Source organism: Xiphophorus maculatus, chromosome 19 (genome assembly GCF_002775205.1).
Source record: "Xiphophorus maculatus strain JP 163 A chromosome 19, X_maculatus-5.0-male, whole genome shotgun sequence".
In the NCBI taxonomy this organism is placed as follows: domain Eukaryota; kingdom Metazoa; phylum Chordata; class Actinopteri; order Cyprinodontiformes; family Poeciliidae; genus Xiphophorus; species Xiphophorus maculatus.
This window is the reverse complement of record NC_036461.1, coordinates 3,959,435-3,985,438: the sequence shown is the minus strand read 5'-3', so window position 1 is coordinate 3,985,438 and position 26,004 is coordinate 3,959,435. Positions and strand designations below refer to the sequence as shown.

The following is a 26,004-nucleotide window of genomic DNA, read 5'->3' as shown; positions in this document are numbered from 1 at the left end:
ATGAACAGTGGCTCTCAAAGTGTTCACACCCCTTACAAAACACCAGGTTTTTGTAAAATAGAAGTGATTAAAACTATTTCCTCCTTTAATTTGACACATATGTTGTTCAACTGTGTAACAAACTTGTTGGGAGAAAAATATAAAAACTACAATGACCAATTTGCTACACCAACAGGATTTTGTCTTCTTGGGTAAAAGTTTTTGAGCATTCCTCATTCTGATTTTACTATACCTTGCAAAATTTGTCCAAATGTGTTGGATGTAAAGTGGAACCACTTTATTTTAGATCTACTGTGATGTTGCATCATCTTAAGCCTCCTTGAAGAACTCTCAAGGTTTTGGGACTTTTGTGAATTTTATTCACGTTCTCCCCAAAACGTAACCCCAGATTATAATTATTTGTTGCAAAATTTCCCTTTGCAATAGTTTACCAAAAGATTCTACTTGGTTTCCTCAGACTTAATTCAACAAGGTTTGGGGAAATTTTAGATATTCCTCAATATTTTTTGTAAGACAAGACTTCTGATATCTACACTATAACTTATCCAGACATACAGAAAATACAGGAGGTTTCTTTTTTATTTGTTGATATCATAAATAGTATTAACCAGAATCTTTGCATCAAACTATGACTTTAGCTTAAGGATGCAAATGAACATTTTCTAGGAAAATCTGGTGAACCAGATTCACTATTTATGATGTTTGGTCTGAATCCAAGAAGACTGTAGAAATTAAAAGTGAATGAAAGAACATTTAAGTTAGAAGGTTTGCACTCCTATCATTAAGGTTCTTGAGCCCTCATCTATTTTTTGCATCTTTCCATTAAGCAGATTTGATTGTTTTTCAGTTGAGTTGTTCACATTAACCATGGAAAAAGTTTAGAAATTTCTTGTAGATTCATTTTTGTTTCTGTAGTTTGTAGGGTGCACGTTACAGGATAGAGTGCAGCCTGTTTGGTAACCTGTTTGTTGCTTTGTGATTCATTCCGCCTTAATTCATCACCAAAATATTGTGACCTCCCAAATCTGAATTTAATTACAACCCACTCTTTACCGTTACCAAACCCCAACTATCAGAGTTGCACCACACGGAGCCCCACATCGTTCATCGGGTGACTCACCGGTTCAAAATGAGTGCACCTCATTTTCTCGTTCCCAGAAATGCAGGCCTATTGGGAAGTATAGTAAATATGCTGAGTGAATTCTTTGAGCATGTATAAGGGTGTGTGTGTGTGTGTGTGCGATGATCCATGTTTCCTTTGATTGGTGCCATGTGTGATGTTGTAAAGGAAACTTAAACTCTCTTTAGTCATTAGCTGTTTGATTTCATCTTTTAGGTCCAAAACCTCAACAACATCATGGCGTTTCCTCTGGAAAATGTGTTGAAGTCTGAACTCCGGGACAGCAGATTAGTGAGTATGAACACCATGACAAATAACACTTCATCAAAAACAACTTCTATAGTTTTTAAATGGCATTAGCAGCTACCAAGACATGAAGAGATTCTAATATTGCAGGTAGCTCTTTGAAAAATATTTTGATGCTATCCAAAGTAATCCTTTCAGTCTCTAGTATGTGGTAAACAGCAACACATGAGGCCTTTTTATTAAAATGATTGCAAACACAGATTTAAAATTTTTTAATAATCTAAAAGAATCAGTTTCACTTTTTTATACTGATATAAAATTCATAATTCATTTTTCAATGATATCTTAATTATTTGGTTGCAGTGTGCACTTCTCATGTTTTATGTTTTGCACAAAGACAATAATATTCTTGTTTTTATTCTCAAATAGTAAAAAAACACATCAGTGAGTGACAGGATGCAGTTCTTTGGAAACAAAATTTTTTTATTCCTTTTAAAATATTTTATTGCCTAAATGCCATGACATGGCATTCCATTAGAGGACACTTGGATCATTTGTAGTAAAGGATCTGAGATCATGAGAAAAGCTCAGACTTTTCTGCTTGACTTAACATCAATACAGTGTAGGGTTGATATGTTGATTATTTTTTTTTTGGATTAACTGATTAATTGGACAGCAAAAGGTGCGAAAGGCAAAAGATGTGATTTTTGTTTTTGCAGAATTTGAACCAGCGTTTCAGGAGTTTTGGGTAAAACATATTTACAGATGAAGGTGTTTTTATCTTGAATTCAAAACATATACATTCTTGTACAGTTTGGCTTAATTACTGCTCTGAGTATGTTGTTTTTTGTTCAGCAAATGGCATGTATCTGAGTCTGTTATCGATTAAATGACTACTAAATTACTTCAAAAATTTATTCATCACATTTAATCCGATTAATCATTTCAGCCCTGGTTTGCATCTTTGGACTCATACCAAAAATTTAAAATGGGTGCTTCCAGGGTGAAATTTTTTTAAAGAAAATGGTGCATTAAATGAAATTAAGAAAAAGCATAATTTTATGATGGATAGTAGAATTAGAATGAGCTTTATTGGCCAAGATTTTGTGCACAAACAAAACATTTTACTTTGGTTCACTTGCACACATTGCACAGACATTAAGCTATAACTGTATAAACTTTACAGGAAATAAAATAATAGATAAAAACAGCAATTCATACATACATATATGACTGTACACCCAATATGGGTGATAATTTATGAGGTTATTAATATATTATTTTCCTACATAGGGACAATAAATTCTATCCTGTTCTATACAGATTATGTAAGCTTGAGTAAAGCCTGGCTCTGCCTCAGTGTTGCTTTCACGTGTCTTGCTCAGTATTCTAGTCCTCTTGATTCACCATGCCAAGCCAGTGAGTAACAGCAGACGAATGCTTAGGTAAGCTCTAGTCCCTGCCCTGTCTTTGAACAGCTGACTCCATGACTGGACTTTGTTTCTTTGTCACTGTGGCGGATGGCAAATTGCCACAGAAATCCTGTTCAGCAAGACGGCGCGCAGGTTGACGTAACCGAAGGAATTACGTCTCTGTTCTGAAACTATTCTCCTCTCTTACAGGAGCTCAAGAAACACATGGAGAAGAGTTGGAAGGATTATGACATAAAATTGTAATTACACTCTTCTTTTTGCTCTCATGCTGCAACATTCTTGATATTTACTCTGAGAAAAAATTGTTTGAATGAAAGACAAACATTTTCAAACTTCGATCTATCGTATTGATTTGCTGTGCTATATGGGAAAATGGAAGAAAAGCAATGCATATTTTATTATAAAGGTTTCTTTAATCTCCTATTCTAAAAGAATGATAGTGTAACGCATTGCCTTCAAAATGTTGTAAAAATGTCCACATTTGGAGGAGCTGCACACATTCAAAGCTCAGGTGGGAGAATCTGTTGACTGGACACCTATCAGATGCTCCAGTCAGAGGAGATAAGAGTTTAACCTTTTGGTCTAAATTCATTGAACATATCCCCACCGGAGGAGGCAGCATCATGCTTTGGGGATGCTTTTCTTCTCTAGGGACAGCGGAAGTTGAACAGAATATGAATAGAGCCACATCCAGTGCAAACCTGAGACTGGGGCTAAGCTTGATCTACCAGCAGGATAGAAACACAAACATACAGCCACAGGTTTAGATCAAGCAATGTTCATGTGTTAAAATGGGCTAGTTAAAGTCCAGACCTAAATCCAATCAAAGATTGATGTTCACAGAAGCTGTACATTCTATCTGAGGGAATTTGAGCTATTTTGCAAACAAGAATGGAAACATTTCAGTTTCTGGGTCTGTAATGCTTGTAGAAAACCTGAAGTTTTAAACAGTCTGAATACAAATAAACTCCACAGCTCTTAGATTTTTATTTGCAATATAATAAAAGACATGAACCACTTTTTTCCATTTTCACTACTCTGTCCTCAGTCATATAAAATCCCAGTGAAATATTGAAGATGTGGGATTAACTGGAGAAAATGTGACAAAGTTCAGTGACTATAAAATCCATTAAAAGCACAGAATAATATGTCGTACGTTTGGTTATTTATGCAATAAAATAAAGCCCAGACACCTTAAAGCATGCAGCATCTGTGCTGTCAAATGTTTTCTACTGGTATAAACATGTTTTACCTTTTGTGGTTGTCCTTCAGCTTTTCAGATGAGTTAGTTTAAAAAGAACCATCCTTTTACACGATGACACATCAATGTCTCTTTGGAAAACAGACTTTTAAACACGTGACAGTGGTAAATGATTAAGAATGATCTTCTATTTTGGTCCTCAAATTCTGCTTTCTTCTTCCCTTTTTTTAGAGGGAAGCTAGAGAAGGAAAGAAGGGAGAAGGCGCGGCAGCTGGGGGTGATCAGGAGAGACGGATCGGACGGAGGGGAGGACATGGAGAGGGAGAGGAGGATTTTCCAGCTGCAGATGTGTGAGGTGAGAGAAGGCAGGGATCAGGGCCAGTTCAAACATTAAAACCTAGACTCTTGCTTACCTGTGGTGGCTTTTATTTATTTTTACACTGGTGGTCCGCCTTCTGGGTTGCATTTTCCATCTGGCATTGACATTTTCCTTTCACAGGAGTTATGTGGTACTTTGTGTTGGCCCATCAGATAACACCCCAACAATTCAGGTTTGTGGCAGCAAAGTAACAAAATCTGAAAAAGTTCGAGCTGTGAATACTTTTCAAAGATGCTGTGGAGTACGTGGCTATAAACACACTAGCTGATGTTTCCTGTCTGATATCCTGCTGGCTTTCTCCCAGCACTTAGAGCCTCATCGTAGGAAACAGTGGGCTGCCTACTGCAAGGAACATTTAATTAAATAGCAGGGCAGAACAGAAAGCAGAAAATAATAGTTAAATCTCGATATCTACTAATTTTTTCTGTGTAGAAGCAAGCAATAACACTGCAGTACAACTTGCTGATATAAGAAGCAGGGTCATTGTAAAAAATGCTATTGCTTCAGAAGTCATGGGATTGTTGATGATTATTTTTTGTTGTCATGTGGCTGATATTTATTGTAATAACTACCATATTGAAATGCTGACAGCAGTTGGTAATAAGCAGCTTATGGTAACAAAGCTGTGGGAAGCTAAAGCAGCTGCTTCATGCTGGTGATGTTCATATTCATTCATTCCAGGGTTTTTAACTTTGTGTCGGTGTAAAAGTTCCACCAATCAGGATTTTGTGGCCAGTATTTAATATTTGACTTTTCTGTAACCTTTGACCTGCTAACACCTGTTTGGACCTGTTCCACTTCCTCTGTAAGGATAATAATAAACAGTATTCAAAACATGTTTTACTAGCCTTCTGTTAGTGAGTGGTCATTATTAATTATTTACATTTAGAACCAAAGGTGATATTTGCTGTGGGTTTCACTATTACTTTCAAACAAAGTTGTAAAGACTACAAGAGAGACGTTTTATACTGTTTCTAGCTTCTCATATTAGCATTCAGCATGCTGAGCTTTACTGAAGTACAGTTTCCCTGTGTATTCACTGGAGAATGTTGAGCTTTATTTTATTTTTAGACTTTTGAAAAGTCTAAAAATATTTCCAACTTTTAGATGTTTCATGACAGGCAGACCTTAGAAGTTTGGAAGGATTAAAAGGAGAGACTTTGCTGTCTTGCGTTTAGCCTTCCTGTTATGCTAAAAGTCTCACTCCTACGTAATCAGACATATGTCAATGCCCAAAATGAGGGGAATTTTACTGAAGGTGTTGGTGTGTGCTTCAGATGAGCATGTAGCTCATGCAGAAGTAGCTGGGGGAAAATCCTGAGGTCTGTAATTTTGACGTTGACCAGCTGAACACCAGTAGAAGAGGCAGGGGAAAGGAATTTCCATTTCAGTCTTTCCTCCTCCCTCCCTGTTCATACACACATCCAGGAAAACTCAAAGAAACAGGCATGAATATAAACATAACAGAAAACAGGTCACTGAGCCGCGTCAACTACAGAAAGACAGATGGTGTCTTATGCTGTTTAATGATGCTCACAGTGCAGTTCTTCCTTCCACACGCAACTTTCTGTTTCTCTGAAGTCTTTCGAATCCATTGACCTACTAAAGTGCTGTAAAATGTAACCTTTGAAGGAGCATAAAGATATATTGGAAAGAATGCAAAAAGAACAAAGTTGGTTGTAAAGTATTTTGTCAAAATGCTCTGCGGCTCAGTTTTATGAATCAGTTTTAAACCAAAGGTTGCTTTTATGTTTTTAGTATCTATTGAAGATCCAAGAGCTGAAGGTGCGCCAGGGACCCGATCTTCTCCAAAGCCTTATCAAATACTTCCAGGCCCAGCTCAGGTTAGTCTGTCAACTATTATCAGTTCCACCATTTTAACTGTAGACCATAATTTTATTTAATTCATACAAATGTTTTTACTTGCATACTGAGGTACTTTTGCAGCCGCAGCATGTGATGTTTGTTTGCTGGAAACTGAGGAACAGAGTCGGAAACTTGCTGGAAACAAGCAAGTTGTTGCTTGTTGCTTGAAACGGTTGCTGGAAACAGAGTCGGTTACCAGCCATGGCTCAACATTTTGCTTTCTGATTTCAGTTTCTTTCAGGATGGGCTGAAAGCTGCAGAGAATCTCACTCCATTCATTGAGAAACTTGCTTCTTCTATTCACACGGTAAACAGAAACAGTTTTTTTCTGTCTGTCTTTTTTTACATTCGGTCAGTAAAGCAGGACCTGAAACTGGGGAAATCCCTCTCAACTTCCTTAACTTTTGGAAATCAGGGGACTTGAACACAGTGAGTTAGACACAACATGAAGTCTCTGCAGATTGTATATTTTTACCACAAATTAAATTGCAGAGTCATCCTGTTTACAGTCACACATTGATATAACCTCCTTAATCTTACTGAATTGCGACTCATAAACAGTATTTCCCAACTACTGTAACCTAAATAACATCATTTTCTAGTCCTAATCACATCGTCCCAGCATGTTTACATCCTGTTCTCATTTCTATTATTCTGTTGAGGTTTTAATTGCCTCCATTACAGTTGGATACAAGATAACACGGTGTCCTGCTTGTATCTGAAATCTCATTATTTTAGACTAACAGCACCTGGATTACAAATGACGTGTTTATCAATTTATCCGTCTCTTGTTCTATCCTTATCACTTCTAAACGACACACTGAGATGCTCGAGCTCCTTCACTTCAGTCTTGTGCCAGGTGGAGCAATGCACCTTTTATTGTTTAGAGCCCTATCTTCTCCTGAATCCAAGGTTCAACAGTCAGTCGGAGCCTCCGTTTTCTCCACCATGTAGTGTACTGCTGAAAAGTGTGAACCTTCAGCAGTAAAAACAAACTCTCAGGTTCCTTGTTTTTAAAACGTTGGGTGGTCTGCCAGTCATCCATTGCTCATTTAATTACTGGAAGATATAAACATTATAATGAAGTTTGATTCTTTTTTTTAGTATTTTTAGTTAACACATTCACACTTTGCACTGCTGTCTCACTCACAATAGTCTCTGTAGTTCCAGTAAGGTTGTTTTATGCTTCCTGTATTAAACATAAAAAACAGAACTTAGTGGCTCCGGAACATCAGACCCAGTGAAGAAGAGATGAAATCTGACAGAATGCCTCAACAGCTCCCAGCCTCGTAAAGATGGGGCCGAGCAGACTGGGACCGGGATCGATCCATCCCACATCCTTCATGTGGATTTAATGTGTCTTTAATAACCAGTATTACCGTAAATTCCATATTACTGGAAATGCATGAGGCAGTTGCATTTTTATTTTATTATACCTCTGGATTCAAAATTCAGAAGAACTAAATCATGTCTGTGTTGTTTCTGATGTTATCCCAGAAGATAACGTGTGGACATGCCGTACATATTGACCATCTAACCCCCAGTTTAACCAGTCCCAAAGCATCCACTCATACATTCCCTCTGCACCTATTTCCTTCAGTTGTAATGATTCACCAAACGGATATTCTTTGACCCCTAGAAAAAATCCAGGAAACCTTTTTTAGATTTGACTGATTTTCTCTTTCATTTTCATTTTAAATCAGTTGCAAAAACCAAAGTCTCTCTTCCCACAAGTGATGACTGCTCCTCTCCCCCCAACTTCAGCTTACAACATTGCACTTTGTCTGAAAGATTCCCTTATTTCCATATTTTCTTGATGCAAAACCAATTTTTCCAACCACTGGTCTCCAATCTGCAAAGACGTAGCTATATGCTGCTTCCAAGGAAAATCACCAGAAAACGGTTGCTAGCAGCGGCACTGGGAGCGTTAGATGTTTTTCTGGTTCTCTGTGAGCAGGAGCAGAACACTGACCTGTTCAGACATGTCAGATCTCAGCCTCAAGAAGGAAGTAAAAAATCAAAAACGTATTATGGTTCCCAGGAAGAAAATGCAAAAAAGTCTTTCCTAACCCAAATACTTTCTTAAAGGAAAAAGCCATTTCTAAAATAAGTATTAAGACCCAGTCTGCAACATTTCATGCCATTTCAAAAAGTTCTAATTTAACTTCTACACCCTATTATGATAAAAATAGACATTATCTATTGAACTGTCAGAACACATAACTTGCTTCTCTTCCAGTTAATTTTATTTTGCATTTCTCAGGTTGAGTAAAACGTTTATGTGTTGCAGATGCGACTTGAACAGGACGAGGAGGTAAAAAAACTCCTTCAGCTCAGGGATTCTCTCAGGTTACTTCTGCAGGTCGAGGGAAAAGAGGTAAGCCGAGTTCAGATTTGCTTTATTCAGTTCTTTGATACCATACTGAATGTCTTCTGTCAGGTCAAGATGAGCAGATGAACAAATAAAATACTGAATAAATGAAAGAAAGAAAAAACATGATTACAAATAACCGTTACTATTCAGGTAGCGGTTATTGACAGGCAAATTGAAGCATGGAAATTACCACAGAGACTGTACAGTAGGAGCAAATTTAGAGCACCGGAAAATAAATACTATACAGTTAAAATACTATACTCTGATTCAACGAAATATGCAACTGTGGAGAATTATTTAATTGTTTTTTTTATATAAATGTTTATGTGTATTTATGCATATAAAAACAACAGCTGACCATTACAAGAAATGGAAAAACTACAACTATAATAGCAGGGATGTAAACAGTTAAAGGTGGGAGACATTGTCCAACATCTTAGCCAGTATCCCACACACTTCATTTAAAACTGCTTTTAAAGGAATTACACTGTAAATAGTCAATTTCAAGTAAATTATATTGTTATAGTTAGCAACCAATAAGAATGAGATCTGGACTCATCTTTTTTTCTAGCAGCCAAACAAACAACAACATTTCAATGGAAATAAAAACACAATCCTCACCAAATGAGTTCAATCTAATGTTGCAGTTATTAGTTAACAACAAGTAAGGATCTAAATATTTAGTTTTTTTAAAATGAAATGTCCATTTTAAAGTGGACAACAGACTTTGAAAAGGTTGAACACAGATAAAATAAATATGGTGCTACTATATAATTAATTGTATCATCAACATAGAAGGGAACTAGTCCGTTTGCAAAATTATTTAAATACTTTACATGAAAAAAAGAAGTTGTTCCAAGATTTAGTCTTGAGGAACACTCTGAAATACTTTATTTATGTTTTAATTTGAAATTATTTACACAAATTCACATTGCATCCTGCTGACCTGGTGCAAAATATAAGAGCTCTAGCTACACACAGTACACGTTAGACGCCATAATCACCAACTGGTTTAATGTTTTGAGTGAAATTCTTAAGCTGAATTGTATCCCAGGAGTATCTGAACCGGAAGAATTCTGGAAATGGCTACAGCATCCACCAGCCACAAGGAAACAAGAAATACGGGACTGAGAAGTCTGGCTTCCTCCAAAAGAAGAGCGACGGGTACATAAACTCATCAGGGTTCAATAAATCAATAATTTTGATTAGGATTGCACATACAGCTTTTGTCAGCTTTAGAAGATGTTAGAGCATCAGAGACAGAGAAGTCAGACGAGGCAAAGATTGAGCCGTTTAGCAACAGAGGAGACTTCCAAATCTATTAACACTGTGAAGCATGGTGGTGGTAGCATCATGCTGAGGATTTGTTTTGCTGCCAGTGCTGCTGGTAGATTGCACAATGAATAAAGAGGTCTACCTCCAAATTCCTCCACTTCACCTGAGCTCAGCAGCTAGATGGTTGAAACTTGGGTACAATTTAGTGTTCAGCCTACGTTTAAGTTTCTGCAGTGGCCCCAACCTCACTCACGTTTGTGGACTATAGCAGCAGATCTTTTCCAAGAAACTGAACCAGTTTAAATGAACTCTTCATTAAAGAGCAGTGGTGTGTGATTTCTTCTGACTTTGAATCAGTCTTCTTACAATTACGTACAACTTAACACCCCATCTCTGGTTTTTGAAATAAATTGATGTATTTGAATAATAATAATAACGACTGATGGCACTTTCTGATAAAGAAATCTTAATTGTCCTGTTTGGATACTTTTGAGCATTTGCAGTGCCTTTTGTTGGTTGTTTTTCTTTGTTTTAAAGCTATAAATGCAACTTAAAACAATTTGAAGATATTTGAACCTGTTAACAAGGCATGAAGGGAAAGGGGCGAAGTCGAGCTTAGTCTGGACCATGTGGTTTTTGTTATTATGGGATGAAGAGTCGGGCAGGGGCCCCTCCTTTGGAGTTTATTGGCAAACGAGCAGATCCAACTTTTGCAGCATTTACACACACGCGTGTACAGCACACGCCTATACACACACCTACACACACAGCTAGATTACCCTGAGAAAGGAGAGGGGATGTGGTTCAGTTGGATAAATGACAGACCAGAGGAGAGTAAAACCTCCTCAAGCCAGTGACAGGAAGCAAAATATATTCTCTGCTTTTGTTTTTTTTTTAAACTTGAGCCAGTTGAGTTGATGAAAACAGAAATTAAGTTATAAAATCTGATAGCACTTTGTTTAGATCTACCCAAACCAGAGGTACAGGTTGGCTCAGGATCTCACAGTGCAGTTCACCACAAATCACACCTACTATTAATGTTAGATCACAGATAAAACAACTGATTTTTTTTTTTTACACCCTTAACCATCTAGGATCAGGAAAGTTTGGCAGAGGAGGAAATGTGGAGTCAAATTTGGATACTTGACTATTTCCCACAGTACGGTGAGGAATAAAAGCTTTCGCTTTGTTCATTCAAATGAGAAAATAAAGCTTAAGTATGAAAATTCCTTTAACTGAAAGTGATGGCGCTTTGTTTTTATCCAGATCAATCGACCTCCAGCTAAACTGAACCTTCTGACCTGTCAGGTGCGGCCCAACCTGGAGGACAGGAAGACATTTGATTTGGTTACTCGTATGTTTATTTTTGCCTAAAATGTATCCTTAAAATATGAAATGAAATCTAAATGGGTTTTAAATGAGTTGGAAATCATTTATATATAGGTTCCAACAAGTTTACCAGCTATTTGACTTTTTATTTTTTATTTATTCCAGATAATCGGACATATCATTTCCAAGCAGACGATGAGCAGGAATGTCTGGTGTAAGTGCTGAAACCTCTGTGGGATACAGCTTAATGTTATTCAGTTCTTATCTTATATTTTACTACCTTGGAAACAAGTCGTGACAAGTGAAGGAAGGCTCTTAAATAAAAAGCTTAGGTTGGGTGTAAGGATGTTTTGCAGACTTCACTCTGAAAAAATTTCAGCCCTGAACAGGATAAGTTAAAACAGAAAGTGTGGCTGATTTTTACATTTTCCCCCAAAGTTCTATATATAAAAGCTAACTGACATATTTTTTGACAAAACATTGGGACATCATTCCAGATGTTGCATTATGGGAAGACAAACATGGACACTATTCCACTTCTTTCAAATCTATCTTCACAGCACAGTCTGGGCTTTCTCCCATTCACTTGGATTCTTCCAATAGATTTTCCACTAGGCCAATCAGAGAACAGACGGAGCAGTTGTGAATGATGACGTGGCTTTTCTGCTCTGTTTTACAATAATTGTCTGCCTTTAGTTTTAGCAATGGCAGCGGAGGAAGCGAACAAAGTCATTCAGTCCGTTTCAGCCACACTTCCAAATATTGAATTAACATTAACAGCCACCTCGTTCGGATTGGTATTTCTCTCTGCAGTGCAGGATGGGCCTCCAACGATCAAAGTCTGCCTTACGACTTTTAGGATCTTGTTCCACGACAGACAGAGGGTAACAACTTCCACACAGAGGAGTCTTGTTTGCTAGCACAACAGTTTAGTGCTAAATGACGGTGCTTGAGCTTATTGAGTTTCTAGCAGGCCAATCCTGTAACTTCACAGTATATCTCTTGTTAAAATGATGCTTAAAAGCAAAATCTTACCTTTTTATAGCTCAGAATAAGTGAAGCATACAGTGTACTAGTTGAGAGGCTCACTGGTCCCAGCTGGTTCTGGGTGGGACGTCTTTGATGAGGAATCTGAGTGTATTCTGATGTGGTTTTGGATGGGGGGGTGTAAATGTCCCCTGCTTTTCTCTCATCTATGGGCCTCTTGACAGGTTTTTTTTTTTGTGGGGTCAACGAGAGATGAAAACAGTTTGTAGCAAAGATGTTCTGAAGCTCTCAAAGTTGCAGATGTGGCTCAGTATGGGTCTTGTTACTAATAAAGCTGAGAAAGTAAAAGTGGTGCTGACTGATCATTAAATGAACTGCAAACACATGCGCAACACACGCTGTAAAACGTCTGATGTTTTGGACACAGAGCTTTCCCACTGTCTCACTGCGAAACGTGGTATTTCCTAAAGGTTTGTGTGGGTTTTGCTTTCAGCTGGGTGTCGGTGCTGCAGAACAGTAAGGAGCAGGCCCTGAACACGGCGTTGGGAGGAGATCAGCTCCACGTGCAGGACAGCGGCCTGCAGGAACTTTCCCAGTCCATCATCGCAGATCTGCGACACATGCCAGGAAACGAGGCGTGTGCAGACTGCGGGGCGCCAGGTCAGCTGGTCCCTCATCAAAAATATTTTAAAAGTTCATTACTTGCTTTATTTGTTTTGTGCAAGCTTCTTTAATCCCAATATTTTTTGTTTTTATTTATAGGAGAAATATTGTGTGTTTTTTTTTGTAAAGAAAATATCTAAAAAAAAAATATTTATTAGATAAAAATAATTTATTTAAATTCAAAATATGAAATTCATTTTTCAATTCAAAAATGGTACAAACATGTTTCCCTGTAGCACTGGCCTCTTATGCAGATGATATGAGATTATATGTAATGCCTGTAGTTTTAATTGAAGTGCTTTTCTGTTCTGCATCAGACCCAACATGGCTGTCCACCAACCTGGGCATCCTGACATGCATCGAATGCTCTGGCATCCACAGAGATTTGGGAGTCCATTACTCCAGGATTCAGTCGCTCACTCTGGATTTGCTCAGCACCTCAGAGTTACTGGTACTAGAAAAACTCACCACAGCATAATATAATCTACACTTGTTGATTATCCAGATGAAAACATTAAATACCAGCGTTTCCCAGATGTGCCTTTATTTTGCTTTTTTGTGTTTTTTCCCGTGTGTTTCCTCAGTTGGCCGTCAGCATCGGCAACACCAGGTTTAATGACATCATGGAAGCAGGGCTTCCCAATGACTCTGTCAAACCGTTACCACAGAGTGACATGTGAGTTCCTGATGTATCTTCAGTCAAACATCTGATTGGTATAAAGTCAGATCTTTAATGAGTCTCCCTCACCGTACAGGAATGCCAGGAAGGAGTACATAGTGGCAAAGTATGCCGAACGTCGGTACGTCCTCCGCAGGGAAGAGTCGGATCCGGGTCGCCTGTACGACGCGGTGAAAAGCCGGGACATTGTTTCGCTTCTGCAGCTCTACGCCGAGGGAACAGACCTGGCCAAGCCGCTGGTGCTCCCTGAAGGACAGGTGAAGGTCATTTATTGTTCCTCAGAGAGCAGGGGAGTCCAACTCATTTTCATTTTGGGCCACATCAAGTTCATGATTGTTCATAAGGGCCAGTTGTGTCAGAATGTATTGATAAAACCCATCGACAAAATATTAAAATATTAATAAATAGCAAAAAGTTCTTCTTAAAATTAAATAATCCTGAACATCTTTTCACACTGATCAGCTTCTCCAGGATTTTGTGAATGTTTACAATGTTTTGCCTGGATTTTGTGATGCTAATTTAGAAACATTTCTAAGGAATTTTGGAAAAGTTACATTTATGTATGACGGTAAAAGTGACATTTTGTTACTTGCTGTATCAATCACCGACTATAACTTGACATCAAGTAAAACTGAGACACCAGGATAGTGAAAATTAGAAATACTGCCGTCCACAAGTGGGACACAACAGTCACTTAAACCCAATATTTTAGATCATCTTTGCAGAAAACATTAGCACCAAAAAGTGTGGGGATCTGTTGATTTAGCATGAATTTCCACAAATGCGGAATCCAGAAAAACCGGAACTTATTGATGTAATTTGGCAGTATACAGATAAAAACTGCGTTGATTTGATTGATAAAATAATATTTGAACACACAAGTTATCTTGAAGATTCTATTTATGCCTCTGTCTGGAGTCTAGAGGGCCACACCAGAAGCTGTGGCAGGCTGGATTTGGCTCCTGAGCCTTGAGTTTAACATGTATCTCAGATTCTTGTCATGAAGCCAAAATGTCTTGCATTTGATGTAAATGAACAAAAAGTTGGTTAACCCGGTTTGTTTCAGAAAGTTTGTACTTCTTTTTCTTTATAACTGGTGTTGAAAATGAAGTAAAATCTAATTCTTTCACATATAACATTGTAAAAAAGTGAGTTAAGTTTTGGGAAACTTTGGAGTGGTTTTTCAAACGCCTCCCATCTTTTTTAGCCTCTAATCCACGTTTTTCCTTCCTCATCTCTTCGTCTATTATTTCCTCTGCCATCCCCCCATCTGCCTTTTCTTCTTCTCTTTAATCACGCTCTAAACTTCTGTCAGGCGCTTCCTGGTCGGCTTTAGCAGCATGTGGAGTGTGATTTACTTTGTGGTTGTGAGAGGTTGTTTGTTTGTGTTAGTTGGCTTTCTTTTATTATTTCAGCTTGTAGGTCAAAGCTCGTGTCTCTGGAGAGAAAATGAGACGAGCTTATTGAATTAGGGACGCAGTGCCGCCACTCCTTTTGCTCTCCATGTAAACAGATGAAACTGCAGGAGAGTTTTCACTTTTTAGCGTGAAAATACAAGAGTTGCTGCGAAATTGAGCTCTAATTTAAGATTCATTGGGAGAATATCAAGATCAGTGGTGCAGTTAAACCAAACTGGGCAGATGATTTATATTCAGTCATTTAAAAAAAAGCTTGTAAATATACAGTCATGGTGAAAAGTTCACTGGCCGCTTCAGTTTTTATGGGGATAGTTTGCATCGAGTCTCAATTTTTCACAATCAATTCAAGCACAAAGGCCTCATTTGCACTTCATTTAAGTCTTAAACCACAATATGTTTTCGGGACATTTTAGTGATCTGAAATCTGAAAAGTGTTACAAAAAATGCTGCAGGTACAGTAATATCACTTTTTCCTAAAACACAATTACCTCTAAAACCATGCTTTTCTGATTGCTTTTTAGGAAATATACTTTGCAAGCACAAAACAGTTAAATTTAAAAAATCCAGAACATCATGGAGAGAAGATTAGCTGTTGTAAATAAAGCAGGGGCATATTACTGAACCAGAGCTGTTTTTTTCCTCCTGTAGGGAATCAGAGAAACGGCTCTTCACCTCTCCGTTCGTCTGGAGGAGAGAAGTTCTCTTGCGCTGGTGGACTTCCTCTGTCAGAACAGGTTAGACCCAGACACAGATCCATTCTCTGTTGCTCACAGATGCTGTAAAAGCAGTGAGGTGAAGCTTAGGATCATCTCTGTGTTTGGTTTGTTTCTTATGCAGCAACTGTCTGGAGAAGAAAACGACAGAAGGGAACACGGCTCTTCACTACAGCGTCCTGCACCACAATCCTGAATCCCTCAAGCTGCTTCTCAAAGCAAAGGCTTCTATTCAAGCAGGTACATTTCACTGGACCACAGAACCTCCCAAACGTTTTCATAGCTCCTGAACTTTCTCACATTTTGTGACATTACAACTCTGAACTGTAAATAGGTTTTCTTACTGCTATGAAATCGGATAAAAGAAGACATGGTTTTCAATTTTTGTTTTCCTTTCACATTTAGTCTGACATCTGCTCACCCATTCTTTACAAAAGATCAAGCTCAGTTAGATGGGATGTGAAAATCAGTTTCCAAGACTTTCCACAGAGACTCAGTTGGATTTAGATCTGGACTTTGACTTGATCATCCTAATCTAAAGCATTCCGACTTGGTTTTTGTTTAGGCTCTTTGTCCAGATTGAAGGTGACCCTCCTTTCCAGTCACACATTCTATTGTAACAGATTTTCATCCAGGATTACTTTGTGTTTTGCTTCATCATTTTCCCATCAATCCAATTATAGATAAATCGTTGAACAAAGCTCTGTGAATTGTTCAAAGCTTGTGTTATTGTTTTATAACTTAACCCTGTTTTAAACTTTACAACTTTCTCCTAACCTTTCCTCTGGTGAGTTTTACCTCTGAAAAAAATTTGAGGTATTGATGCTTTTGCAAGGCACTTCGCTAATAGCCTTCTGTTACCATAAGGAAGGAGTAAAACTCGTGTATTTATCGTTGTTTTCCCTGTAGTGAACTCAAACGGAGAAACGGCTCTGGACATCGCTAAGAAGCTGCAGCACACTCACTGCATCGAGCTGGTGAGCGCACACTTTCTCTCCGTCTTTAAAGATTTAAATAAAATGCTAATGGAACGTTAATTCTCCAAAGTGAGCTCAAATTACAGCATTAAAATACCTTCCAGAAAGCGAAGAGCAGAAACCAAAAAGCACAACGTCCACAGCTGGAAACCCTGCCTTAAGAAAACTCCCCAGCCTTCCTCCCCAGCAGGCCCCAGTGTACATCATTTATAAACCTCTTTTATTTTCTTACCGGCCATCAGCCCCCACTGAATCAGGCTTAACTTCTGTCACATCCTGTCTGGTGTGAATAACTTTGGATTACAGGATGTAGAAAAAACTGAATGTTAAAAAATGTTTTTTCCCCATACATGCAAAAGATTGTTTCCTTTAGTTTGTGTTAGCTTAATAGTTGAACTTGATGTAAACAGCAAGCCTCCCTTTGGAGGTTTTCTAGTCAAATCCTAACGGATGAAGACCCCAGGTCAGAACCAGAACATGCAGGAGGGACTTCACAGCTGACCTGAGAACAGCTTCGAGTCATCCAGAATAAACTAAAGAGTGTGACCCGAGAGCAGGATGCCTCTAGGTCTCCTTTAAAAAACTGAATCAGAGCGATGAGTTCATTTTTTTAAAGGGGTTTGTGCTACAGAGCCCCCTAGAGGCCAGCGGGGAAATATTTTCTTTTATGTTACTTTGCAGTAGTATTGCAAATGTCTATTTAATATCTATATAAAAATCATCAGTGAAATTTTTTGGCACAGAGAACTGGTTGATATCTCACAAATGAGAGACATACTGGTACATGAAAAACCTTACATTGTAGCAGAAAGACTTTCAGTATTCAAGATGCTGCATGAAAAAACTACTACATACATTATTGTGAGGTAACGCAAAGGGGGGAAAAAATCCCCTATTTCCCCTAGGGGCCTCTGTAGAATTGAACGTGTCCTTGCAGAAGGTCTTTTCTGTTCTACTAATGCATGTATGTGTTTCTTCAGTTGGAGCTGGCCCAAAGTGGGAAGTTCAACTCTCAGATCCATGTGGAGTACATGTGGGAGAGTCAGTCTCAGGAGTTCTATGACAGTGAGGATGACCTGGATGAGAGAGTAAATACACACACACACGCACACACACACACACGCACGCACGCACGCACGCACGCACACACACACACACACACACACACACACTCAAATACTGAGTTACTGAGCTTGACTTTTAGCCAAAGAAGATTCTAGAAAGGTGGAGATGTTTATAGTGTTCTCTTTCCATCTACCTTCAGGTGAGTCCATTACCCAAAAACCGCTCTCCTCCATCAAACGGAGGTGGTGGATCTGCCTTCGCCCAGTGGACAGCAAGTAATGACCCAAGTCCAGGTCTCAGGCCCTGTCAGACCTATGAGAATCTGGACTTCCTGTACAAGAATCCTCCTGCCAACAGCGCCACCACTGGAGCATCTCTGCCGCCACCTCTGCCAGCCAAATCAGTCCTAAGAGGTAGGTCACTGTAGCTGCGTTTTCATTGACCATAAACGTGCTCAAATTGGAATTTAAAAAATACATTTGTTTAATAAAAACACGGCAATTTAAAAAAAACACACATTTTTTTGATAAAGACTTTTGTGCTTGGATGAGGCGGTTTTTTGGCTATATCAAAATGGATGTATTTCGCAAAACCAGCGGAACCAGCGGAAAATACGAAGAAGACAACAGGAAGTAGCTGGAGGATGATGTTGCAGGATGTTTTTTAATGACTTATCGAATTAATAAACGTATTCACATGTTAATTGCTATACTTATATAATGGAAACATCACAATTGCAAAATTGCTTCTTTTTTTTTTACATTGGCGGAATATCAACAAAGTTTTGCACACATTTGTAATGGAAATTTAGCTGCTGCCGACTATTTTACTGAAATGGCTCAATGTAAGAAGATTTTTTTCTTTTTCTTTTCAGGCATAAATGACACAAGATCAGATTTTGATTTATGTCAATTTGGGAATAATTTTTACTTAAATAAATGTATTATATTAATAAAATCATGATTGCCATAAAGACATTCAGAATCGGATCTGTGTTTTCCTCCACAGGCCGCTCAGACCCGCAGATTTCAGTCACGACAGTGCAGGATGGAGCCCACATCCTGCGCCGCTGCTCCAACCCGTCGTCCCACTCTTCCAGTTCTCAGACTCAAACGAAACACGGCTCCTCTTCGTCAAATACAGAAACCCAGAGTCACAGTGGCAGAACCCAACGATCCCCACACGGACAAGGAGGTCTGCAAAGATCGCACAGGCAGACCTGGGACGGCCAAACCCCTCAAAGTGTCTCACAGGCATCCAATCAGAATCATGGTGGACCAGTCAGGTGAGAAAAGAGCTCCAGATTATCCTTAGAGTAAAAATATTTATTCAGTGCCATGCAGATTTATTTGGATTTTGTATTCAGCTCACAGAAAGGATGCCTGAAATAAAAGCAAGTTTTGGAAATTGATTAATTGAAGTTGAATTTTATATGAAAACATTTTAGATTTTACTTTCAAGCCATATCGCCCCGCCCCAAATTGTGCTAGTTGTCAAGCATGGAGGTGGTAGCATTATGCTAAGGCTCTTCTTAACTACGAGTAGTTCTGGAGAATCACACAGAACAAAAAAAGAACAGTTCAAATGCAAAATTTCAAATTCACAAGTCTCCTCTTTTAATACCAAACCCCCCTGACTGTCCTCCTGTGTTGTTATCAGTTCAGAGAAGACCACCTCCTATCGGCGCACCAGCACCGGAGGCAGCAGCTTCGGAAAGGGCAGCGTAGGCTCTCTGGCGCCGCCCTGCGTGGGCAGCCAGGAGGAGCTGTACTGCAGCCTGGTGGGGAACGGAAACGGCTCGGCTCCGTCTCCGGCGCCTTCGTCCTCCCCCACTGTGACTTGTGGCTCTCGCTCCCGCAGGAATGCAATGGTACGACCGCACAGACACCTTATTGTGTTTCACTCAGCCGGCCGGTCCAGAGAGGTTTTTCTCATGGTGTTTCCTGCAGGTTTCGGTCAGCAGGCCACAGAAACGCGTAAAGGCTTTGGTGGACTGCCGAGCGGTCAGCGCCGAGCAGCTCTCCTTCTTCAAAGATGAAGTCATTGTGGTCACAGCCACGAATGACCTCCACTGGTGGGTAAGTACAACCACAATTTTCTTTTTAAGCTACATTTTTTTCTCTGCAAAGGTTGAATTTTGTTTTTTTTTTTATTAAAATAAAATCATACATTAAAAAACTTAAATTTTTAAGAATAACAATTGTATTCAGTGTTGCTCCCTAATGAATCAAGTGCAATGCACCTTGAACTTCTTCACGTTTTGTAGCTACAACCACCAGCTTCGATGTATTGTACTGTATTTTACGTTACAGTTTAACATAAAGCAGCACACAGCTAAAAAGAAGAAAATCAACCACCATGTTTGGCAGTTTTTACAAATAAAAATCTGAAACCTTTGGCACACATCTGTATACAAATCCTCTGGTAACACTTTATTTGACGGGTTGTGAATAAGACTGTCATGACACCGTCATAAACATGACATAACGCCTGTCATGAACATGAGTACGTCTTCATGAATATTTATGACTGTTGTCATAAATTGTCATTCGGTAAATCATGACACTTTTAATACAAAGTTGACATTATTCAAAATGTCTTCCTTATGACAACTTGACATTAACCAAAAAATAATGATCTGACATAAATTTGTTATTAAAGTATTACTGATTAACCTTTAAAAAATACGTAGTTTTATGTTATTAAAGCTAAAGTTTAGGTGAAGTTCAGGGGATGTGAATACTTTTGCAAAGCACTGCAGCCATTTCTCAATGTGCTACAAAACTATATTTACTGACAGTTTTCACTGACAGCTGATGATTAATGTGCTTATCGCAGACATTACATTCATTATTTTACAAATGTTTTGAAATGACATTCAGTAAATGTAGAATTCTTTATCATAAATTGAGTTATTGTATGCAGTGTGAGAGACTTAAACATTGCATTTCTCATTTCCTGATAGGTCGGCCATATTGATGGTGACCCTTCGAGGAGTGGAACCTTTCCTGTCAACTATGTGCACAAAGTGACAGAATGATGCTAGTTTGGACTTCATCACCACATGTGGGAATGGAAATAATGTTCTATTCATGGATCCAAGTAATCTGGGAATATTTTCACAACAGGATCTACTGACCAAAGGATATCTGCACGACTAAATTGTCTTTTTTAGGGGATTATTACTCATCTCAGAAAACAAAGGAACTGGAAACTTTTATTTGTTGTCTTAAACTTGCAGGTGCAAAGATAAAGCAATGACTGTGAATTGCTTTAATGTTCTTTTAAATATTAATCAAACATTTGGGCTGCAGATATATAAGCTGCCTGTATTGATACAAGACTTGTGCATACAGGCAAAATTTCCCTGCAAGACAAAAAACCTCTTGAAGGCACTTTAAGTTTCAGAGGAATCCTCCGAAGAGTTGGGAGAGCTGTAAATGTTTAATTAGCTAGCCGCTGAATTTGGAGTTAACTGCTTTATTTCCCTCTGAACGGAAAATGACAAGGATTTTAAATCACAGGTTAATGAGTCACATGAGGTTCAGACCCGCCCAGTATCTGGCGCAGACTGGTCCGCATCGTGCCTGCCAGTCTGTCTCCAGTAAAACGTCGATATGTCTGCATAGTCCAATGAGAGATCCGAAACTTTGGTTGAGCCGCGGCGACTCCAGGCTCAGGCTGGCTGCAGACGGAGGCCAGGATCCTGTTTCCCACTGCCTCCAGGCATCAGTCCCCGGAGAACCAGGAATAACAGCAGCGTGTTGGGGGGGAAAATATATATAAGAAGTCCCTCTATCCGTCCAGGAAATGGCATTTAAAGTGGACTTGCTTTGTTCAAGGTTTTTTCACTGTAAGGCCATATTTTTCATGCCACACATGCACGCTTACACACGGATCAGCTTCCAGGATTCAGGAAGCTTTTTGGGAGAAAGGATGTTTGTGAGCAAATGATACACATTTCTTTTACACCATTTTCTGTACATATTTGGTCAAACATAACACTTAAACTTAACATGTCCTCCTCTTATATATATGAGGAGGACATGTTCGTAATAAAATGCCAAGTTCTGGTTATATAAAATATGCAAATAAGAGGAATCATGAAGTTTTTCCACCTTTAATGTGAGCAATATGCTGTACAGTTCAGCTAGAAAATACATTTATTAGTAGGAGATTATATTACAAACTACAGTAACGTAATTGCATAAGTGTATACATCCTTAACTCCTTCAGACCCATCGTCCACTGGAATGGACATATTTTTCTGGAATTAAACCAATAAAAAAAAAATTATTTGCATGATGGATCTTACAGATTGGTTTCTTATTAAACAAAAACAATGAAGTTTAGACTCTTAACTTGATACTAGTGAGTTTCAGGCATCAGACAAGACGAGCATGTGTATGAAGCGAGAGACGGGGACAGTAAGCATCCGTTTTCCATCAAAAATATTAATTTATGTTCATAGCAGCTTTAAAAATTACTCAGTATAATTTTAAGTATTTCCAGTCGTAGTATTTGAAGATATTTAGATGTTTTATCATGAAATCGCATAATTTTTTTAAAGTTGAGTGTCCATCCCAATGGACATCAGGAGTTTGTGTATGTTGTACAACGCCTAATTATTCAGTGTTACCATGCAAAGAAAGACACATGGATGAGCATTTCATAGCCAGTTTGGGATTTCTAAATGATTTTATGTTGTTTTATTTTTTTCAATGATGGAGTACAAACTCTCAGACTTTCTTGAATTGACTGTACATCGAAAGATATCTGATCTTGAGTGCTTGGATATAGGAAATAAGCCATGTGAGAACATGAATTGGATGGTAAATGGAGAAGTAAAGCAGTCCCAGTTTCTCAAAGTGTCTCATGCAGAGGTGTTCAAACTATACAGTGAATCGGTGGGTGGTGTTGTCCTGCTAGATGAAATTGTCAGTCTGTACCACACAAAAATCTGGGAAAAAAGTCAGCGCCCACCAGATGCAAGAGGCCATAATACAAAGGAAAAATGCACTTCTACTGTTACACATGTAAAATCCAGCTGTGCCTTGTGCCACACTGAAACTGCTTCAAGGGTGTTGATCAAAAATGAGAGATTACATTAAAATACCCAGCAAGCTGATGCTTTGTCAACTGTTTGGTAACTGTGCTATCCATTTACATTACTACAAATAATAACATGCCAATGCATTTTAAAGTTCAATGACACATTACTAAAGTCAAAACTACATTTTGTATTATATATTCTCTATTCAGACATGCACACTGATAAACAAAAAGCACACATCCAGTTTAAAAGGTTGAGATTGTGCCTTATTAGATATTACATGAAACACTATGGGGAAAAGTATAGAAGTTTTCAAGACATTCTACGCTCATTTAGTCGAGATGTCCATTAAAATGGACATAAAAAAACATAACATGAGATCTCTTTATTTCTAAGCTTAAGTGGAGTAAACAAAATTTGATCCACTAGAAAATATTCAGGTCTGAAGGGGTTAAACTAATACAATTTTGTTTAAATAACTCTTACCAAAGTTCTCAGTGTTTGGCAAGAGTGTCAACATCTGGATTTGTTCATATTTGCCTAGTCTGCTTTTCTGAAAATGTGTCACGTCATCACACAACTCTAATTCAACAGGTTATTTCAAAAATGTAAATATTCATTCTTGCCTTCTAATTTAGATGTTTGGACTGAATGTGATGTTATAAAATAAACCTGCATTGCATCCTCGGTTTTAGACAGTTGAAGGTTTTTAGTGAACGGCAGTTTCATCCCTCTTGACAAAAACATTAAGTTTCATCTGAAGTAAAACTAACCCCAGAGGATGATGCTGCCACCACTGTGTTTTGGTGTGGGCATGGTGTTCTTTTGGTGAGGCTTTGAGTGGTGGCCCAGAAGTTGAGCTTTGTTTTCATAAGATCATAACATCTTCTGCATTAAGCTTTTGAAAGACCTCTAAAAGAAAATTCTTCTGTAAAAACTCTACACTTTGTAAATTTAGTGTTTCTTGTCTTAAAAACTTTGTACTACAACCAAAAAAATTATAAAATGTTAACTGTTTTTAATCCACTGTTTAATAAAAAAAAGCTTTTTTTTAATAGAAAAACTGTTTCTAAACTTCAAGTTTTCTATTTCGCATGTGACGTAGTAAATTGTTTTGTACCCTTCTCCTGAATGATACCTTTTTATTTCTTAAAAGTGAGATTGTTTCAAAACTTTCAAACCACTCTCAATAATGGTTTTCACTAAATATTGAGGAAAGTCCCTTTGGAACAGTTAAATTGTATTTCCGCCTAATTAGATTAATCATAACTGGTTATATTCACTGATTAAAATTCACTTTTAGCTGAATGAAAAGGTGATTCAGTAAAGGGGGTGTATACTTATGCAACCAGGTTTGTTTGTAGGGTGATTTCTATATAAAATATGTCAGATTAAAGGTGGAAAACGTTTGAAAGTTATTTATATTGGTCTTGGGTTTTTCCGTAGCACAAACATATCATTGTGCCATGGTTGAGCACACTTTTAACATGTATATATCCTGAATAACTGTCATATGTTGCTTGTTTTCCCAAGTGATATGAATTTTAAGGGACAGTGTTACTTTTTGTTTTTTTAACTTAATATTACGTTATTGTGCAAAATTTGCTTTGCTTATCCACCTGACTGGTGTAAAAAGGACATTTTCTAACTTAAACAGACATGCAGTAAGGGGGTAGAAGCATTTAGAAAACTGGTGTGGAGTCTGCTATTTCTGTTCACATTGTCCGGTTGCTGTGTTGATTATTAGGCAGAAAAACGTGGAAGTGTGAGGGAGCAGATGACTGCAGCAGATTGTCACTCTCAGTGGGTACTGTGTGACATGTAAACAAGAAATGAGCTCGCTTTAGTTTGTAACATATGCATTAAACATGTTTAATGAAGTGCTTTGCTGTAAATGACTTGACATCTTTGTTTCTATTTACACAACAGATGCTAAAACTAAAAACGTTGGTTAAGTGTGGGCATATTTATTTATTCAGAATGTTTTCCTTCTACATTCTTAAATTCATACAAAGTTCACATTTCCCCAGTGTTAATTATTATTACTTTTAACTTCTGTATTTTTTTTACACCCTGAATATTAATTCTACTTACAATCCCAACTGTTGGTGACAAATTTGTGTCTTTTAGTGCCTTGGAGTTGAGTCCAGGTTGTTGGCTTCTGTTTCTGAACTCAGGCTCTCATGGGTTTGAGATCTGAAGATTTTCTGACAACAGGTTCCAGATTTTACATACTAAGAAAAAATAAAACAAGAAAGTAAAATTATGAGAAGAAGTCATAATATTATAATAATGTAGTCTTCCTATGAGAAAGTCATAAAATTATGGGAACAAAGCACAAGAATAAAGTCAAAATAAAAAAAATAAAGTCGTAATCACATGAAAATAGTCATATTTTGACAGTCAGTATTACAAGAATGAAGTCATAAAATTACAAGAATAAAATCTAAATATTAGAATAAAGACTTAATAATATGAGAAGTCATTTTGAGAATAGTCATGTTACGAGAATAAAGTTGTAATATAAATTTAGAATTGTAAATAATTTGCCATAATTGTGAAATGTTTAAAATACATGTCTATGTTTGAAATCTAGGGAAATTTTTTAGCTGAATTTGTGCATTTTTTGTCTCTAATCTGACAGATGCATCTCTGATGAAAATCTCCTCAGACCTCTCTCTCGTTCCTGTAGCCTCGTTTTAAACCCATCTGGATGTTACTTTGCTCTGACCCGCTATCCAAAAGTCAGAATGATGAAATTCCAACCTGTCACTTACGTAAGCAGCAACTTACCATCAGGTTGCAGCCTGCTCTGTTCTGTCAGTATAGATATGGTTCTCTCCCCATCAGGCCTGCGTGTGGCATGCATTGGTGTATGCCATATATACAAACAGCACTCACCTTAAAAGGTTCACTATTTTGCATTACAGTTTTCTGAATTTCTGGCCTTATTTCCCCTCAGCAGAACTGCTGTAAATTTGTCAGTTCTTATACTCACACAAGCTTCTTTGTGACTAATTTGGTGGAATCCTTGGTGGATTATCGTCCATTAGGAAATCCCATTTGTCACCTGCTAGATATTTTGAGATTTTTCACATACTTCACTGTTTTCACTCTGACTTTTAGACATTACCGATTTTTCCTCACCTTTGGGTAAGGAAAAATTGCCCAAAGGTGAGGAATTAAGAGTAAACACTTAAATTTTCTTAATTTTCATTTCATATTT

At 37.9% G+C, this 26,004-nt stretch overlaps 1 protein-coding gene across 4 annotated transcripts in view; it reads left to right on the top strand.

Moving 5' to 3' along the window:
* The window catches only part of LOC102235176 (arf-GAP with SH3 domain, ANK repeat and PH domain-containing protein 1-like), a 94,230-nt gene extending 69,557 nt beyond the window's left edge, over window positions 1-24,673 (top strand). For all 4 annotated transcript variants that reach the window (XM_023352787.1, XM_023352789.1, XM_023352788.1 and 1 more), the window contains 23 exons: window positions 1,337-1,411; window positions 2,989-3,038; window positions 4,232-4,355; window positions 6,138-6,223; window positions 6,477-6,552; window positions 8,536-8,622; window positions 9,674-9,783; window positions 10,989-11,058; window positions 11,161-11,248; window positions 11,389-11,437; window positions 12,704-12,870; window positions 13,191-13,324; window positions 13,458-13,549; window positions 13,629-13,809; window positions 15,619-15,704; window positions 15,808-15,923; window positions 16,593-16,660; window positions 17,641-17,748; window positions 17,925-18,138; window positions 18,734-19,010; window positions 19,385-19,595; window positions 19,675-19,803; window positions 20,691-24,673. In XM_023352787.1, coding sequence (XP_023208555.1) covers window positions 1,337-1,411; window positions 2,989-3,038; window positions 4,232-4,355; window positions 6,138-6,223; window positions 6,477-6,552; window positions 8,536-8,622; window positions 9,674-9,783; window positions 10,989-11,058; window positions 11,161-11,248; window positions 11,389-11,437; window positions 12,704-12,870; window positions 13,191-13,324; window positions 13,458-13,549; window positions 13,629-13,809; window positions 15,619-15,704; window positions 15,808-15,923; window positions 16,593-16,660; window positions 17,641-17,748; window positions 17,925-18,138; window positions 18,734-19,010; window positions 19,385-19,595; window positions 19,675-19,803; window positions 20,691-20,765 — 2,673 coding nt within the window. In that variant the 3' untranslated portion in view covers window positions 20,766-24,673. The remainder of the gene's footprint in view (window positions 1-1,336; window positions 1,412-2,988; window positions 3,039-4,231; window positions 4,356-6,137; window positions 6,224-6,476; window positions 6,553-8,535; window positions 8,623-9,673; window positions 9,784-10,988; window positions 11,059-11,160; window positions 11,249-11,388; window positions 11,438-12,703; window positions 12,871-13,190; window positions 13,325-13,457; window positions 13,550-13,628; window positions 13,810-15,618; window positions 15,705-15,807; window positions 15,924-16,592; window positions 16,661-17,640; window positions 17,749-17,924; window positions 18,139-18,733; window positions 19,011-19,384; window positions 19,596-19,674; window positions 19,804-20,690) is intronic.
* Window positions 24,674-26,004: the final 1,331 nt, after the last annotated feature.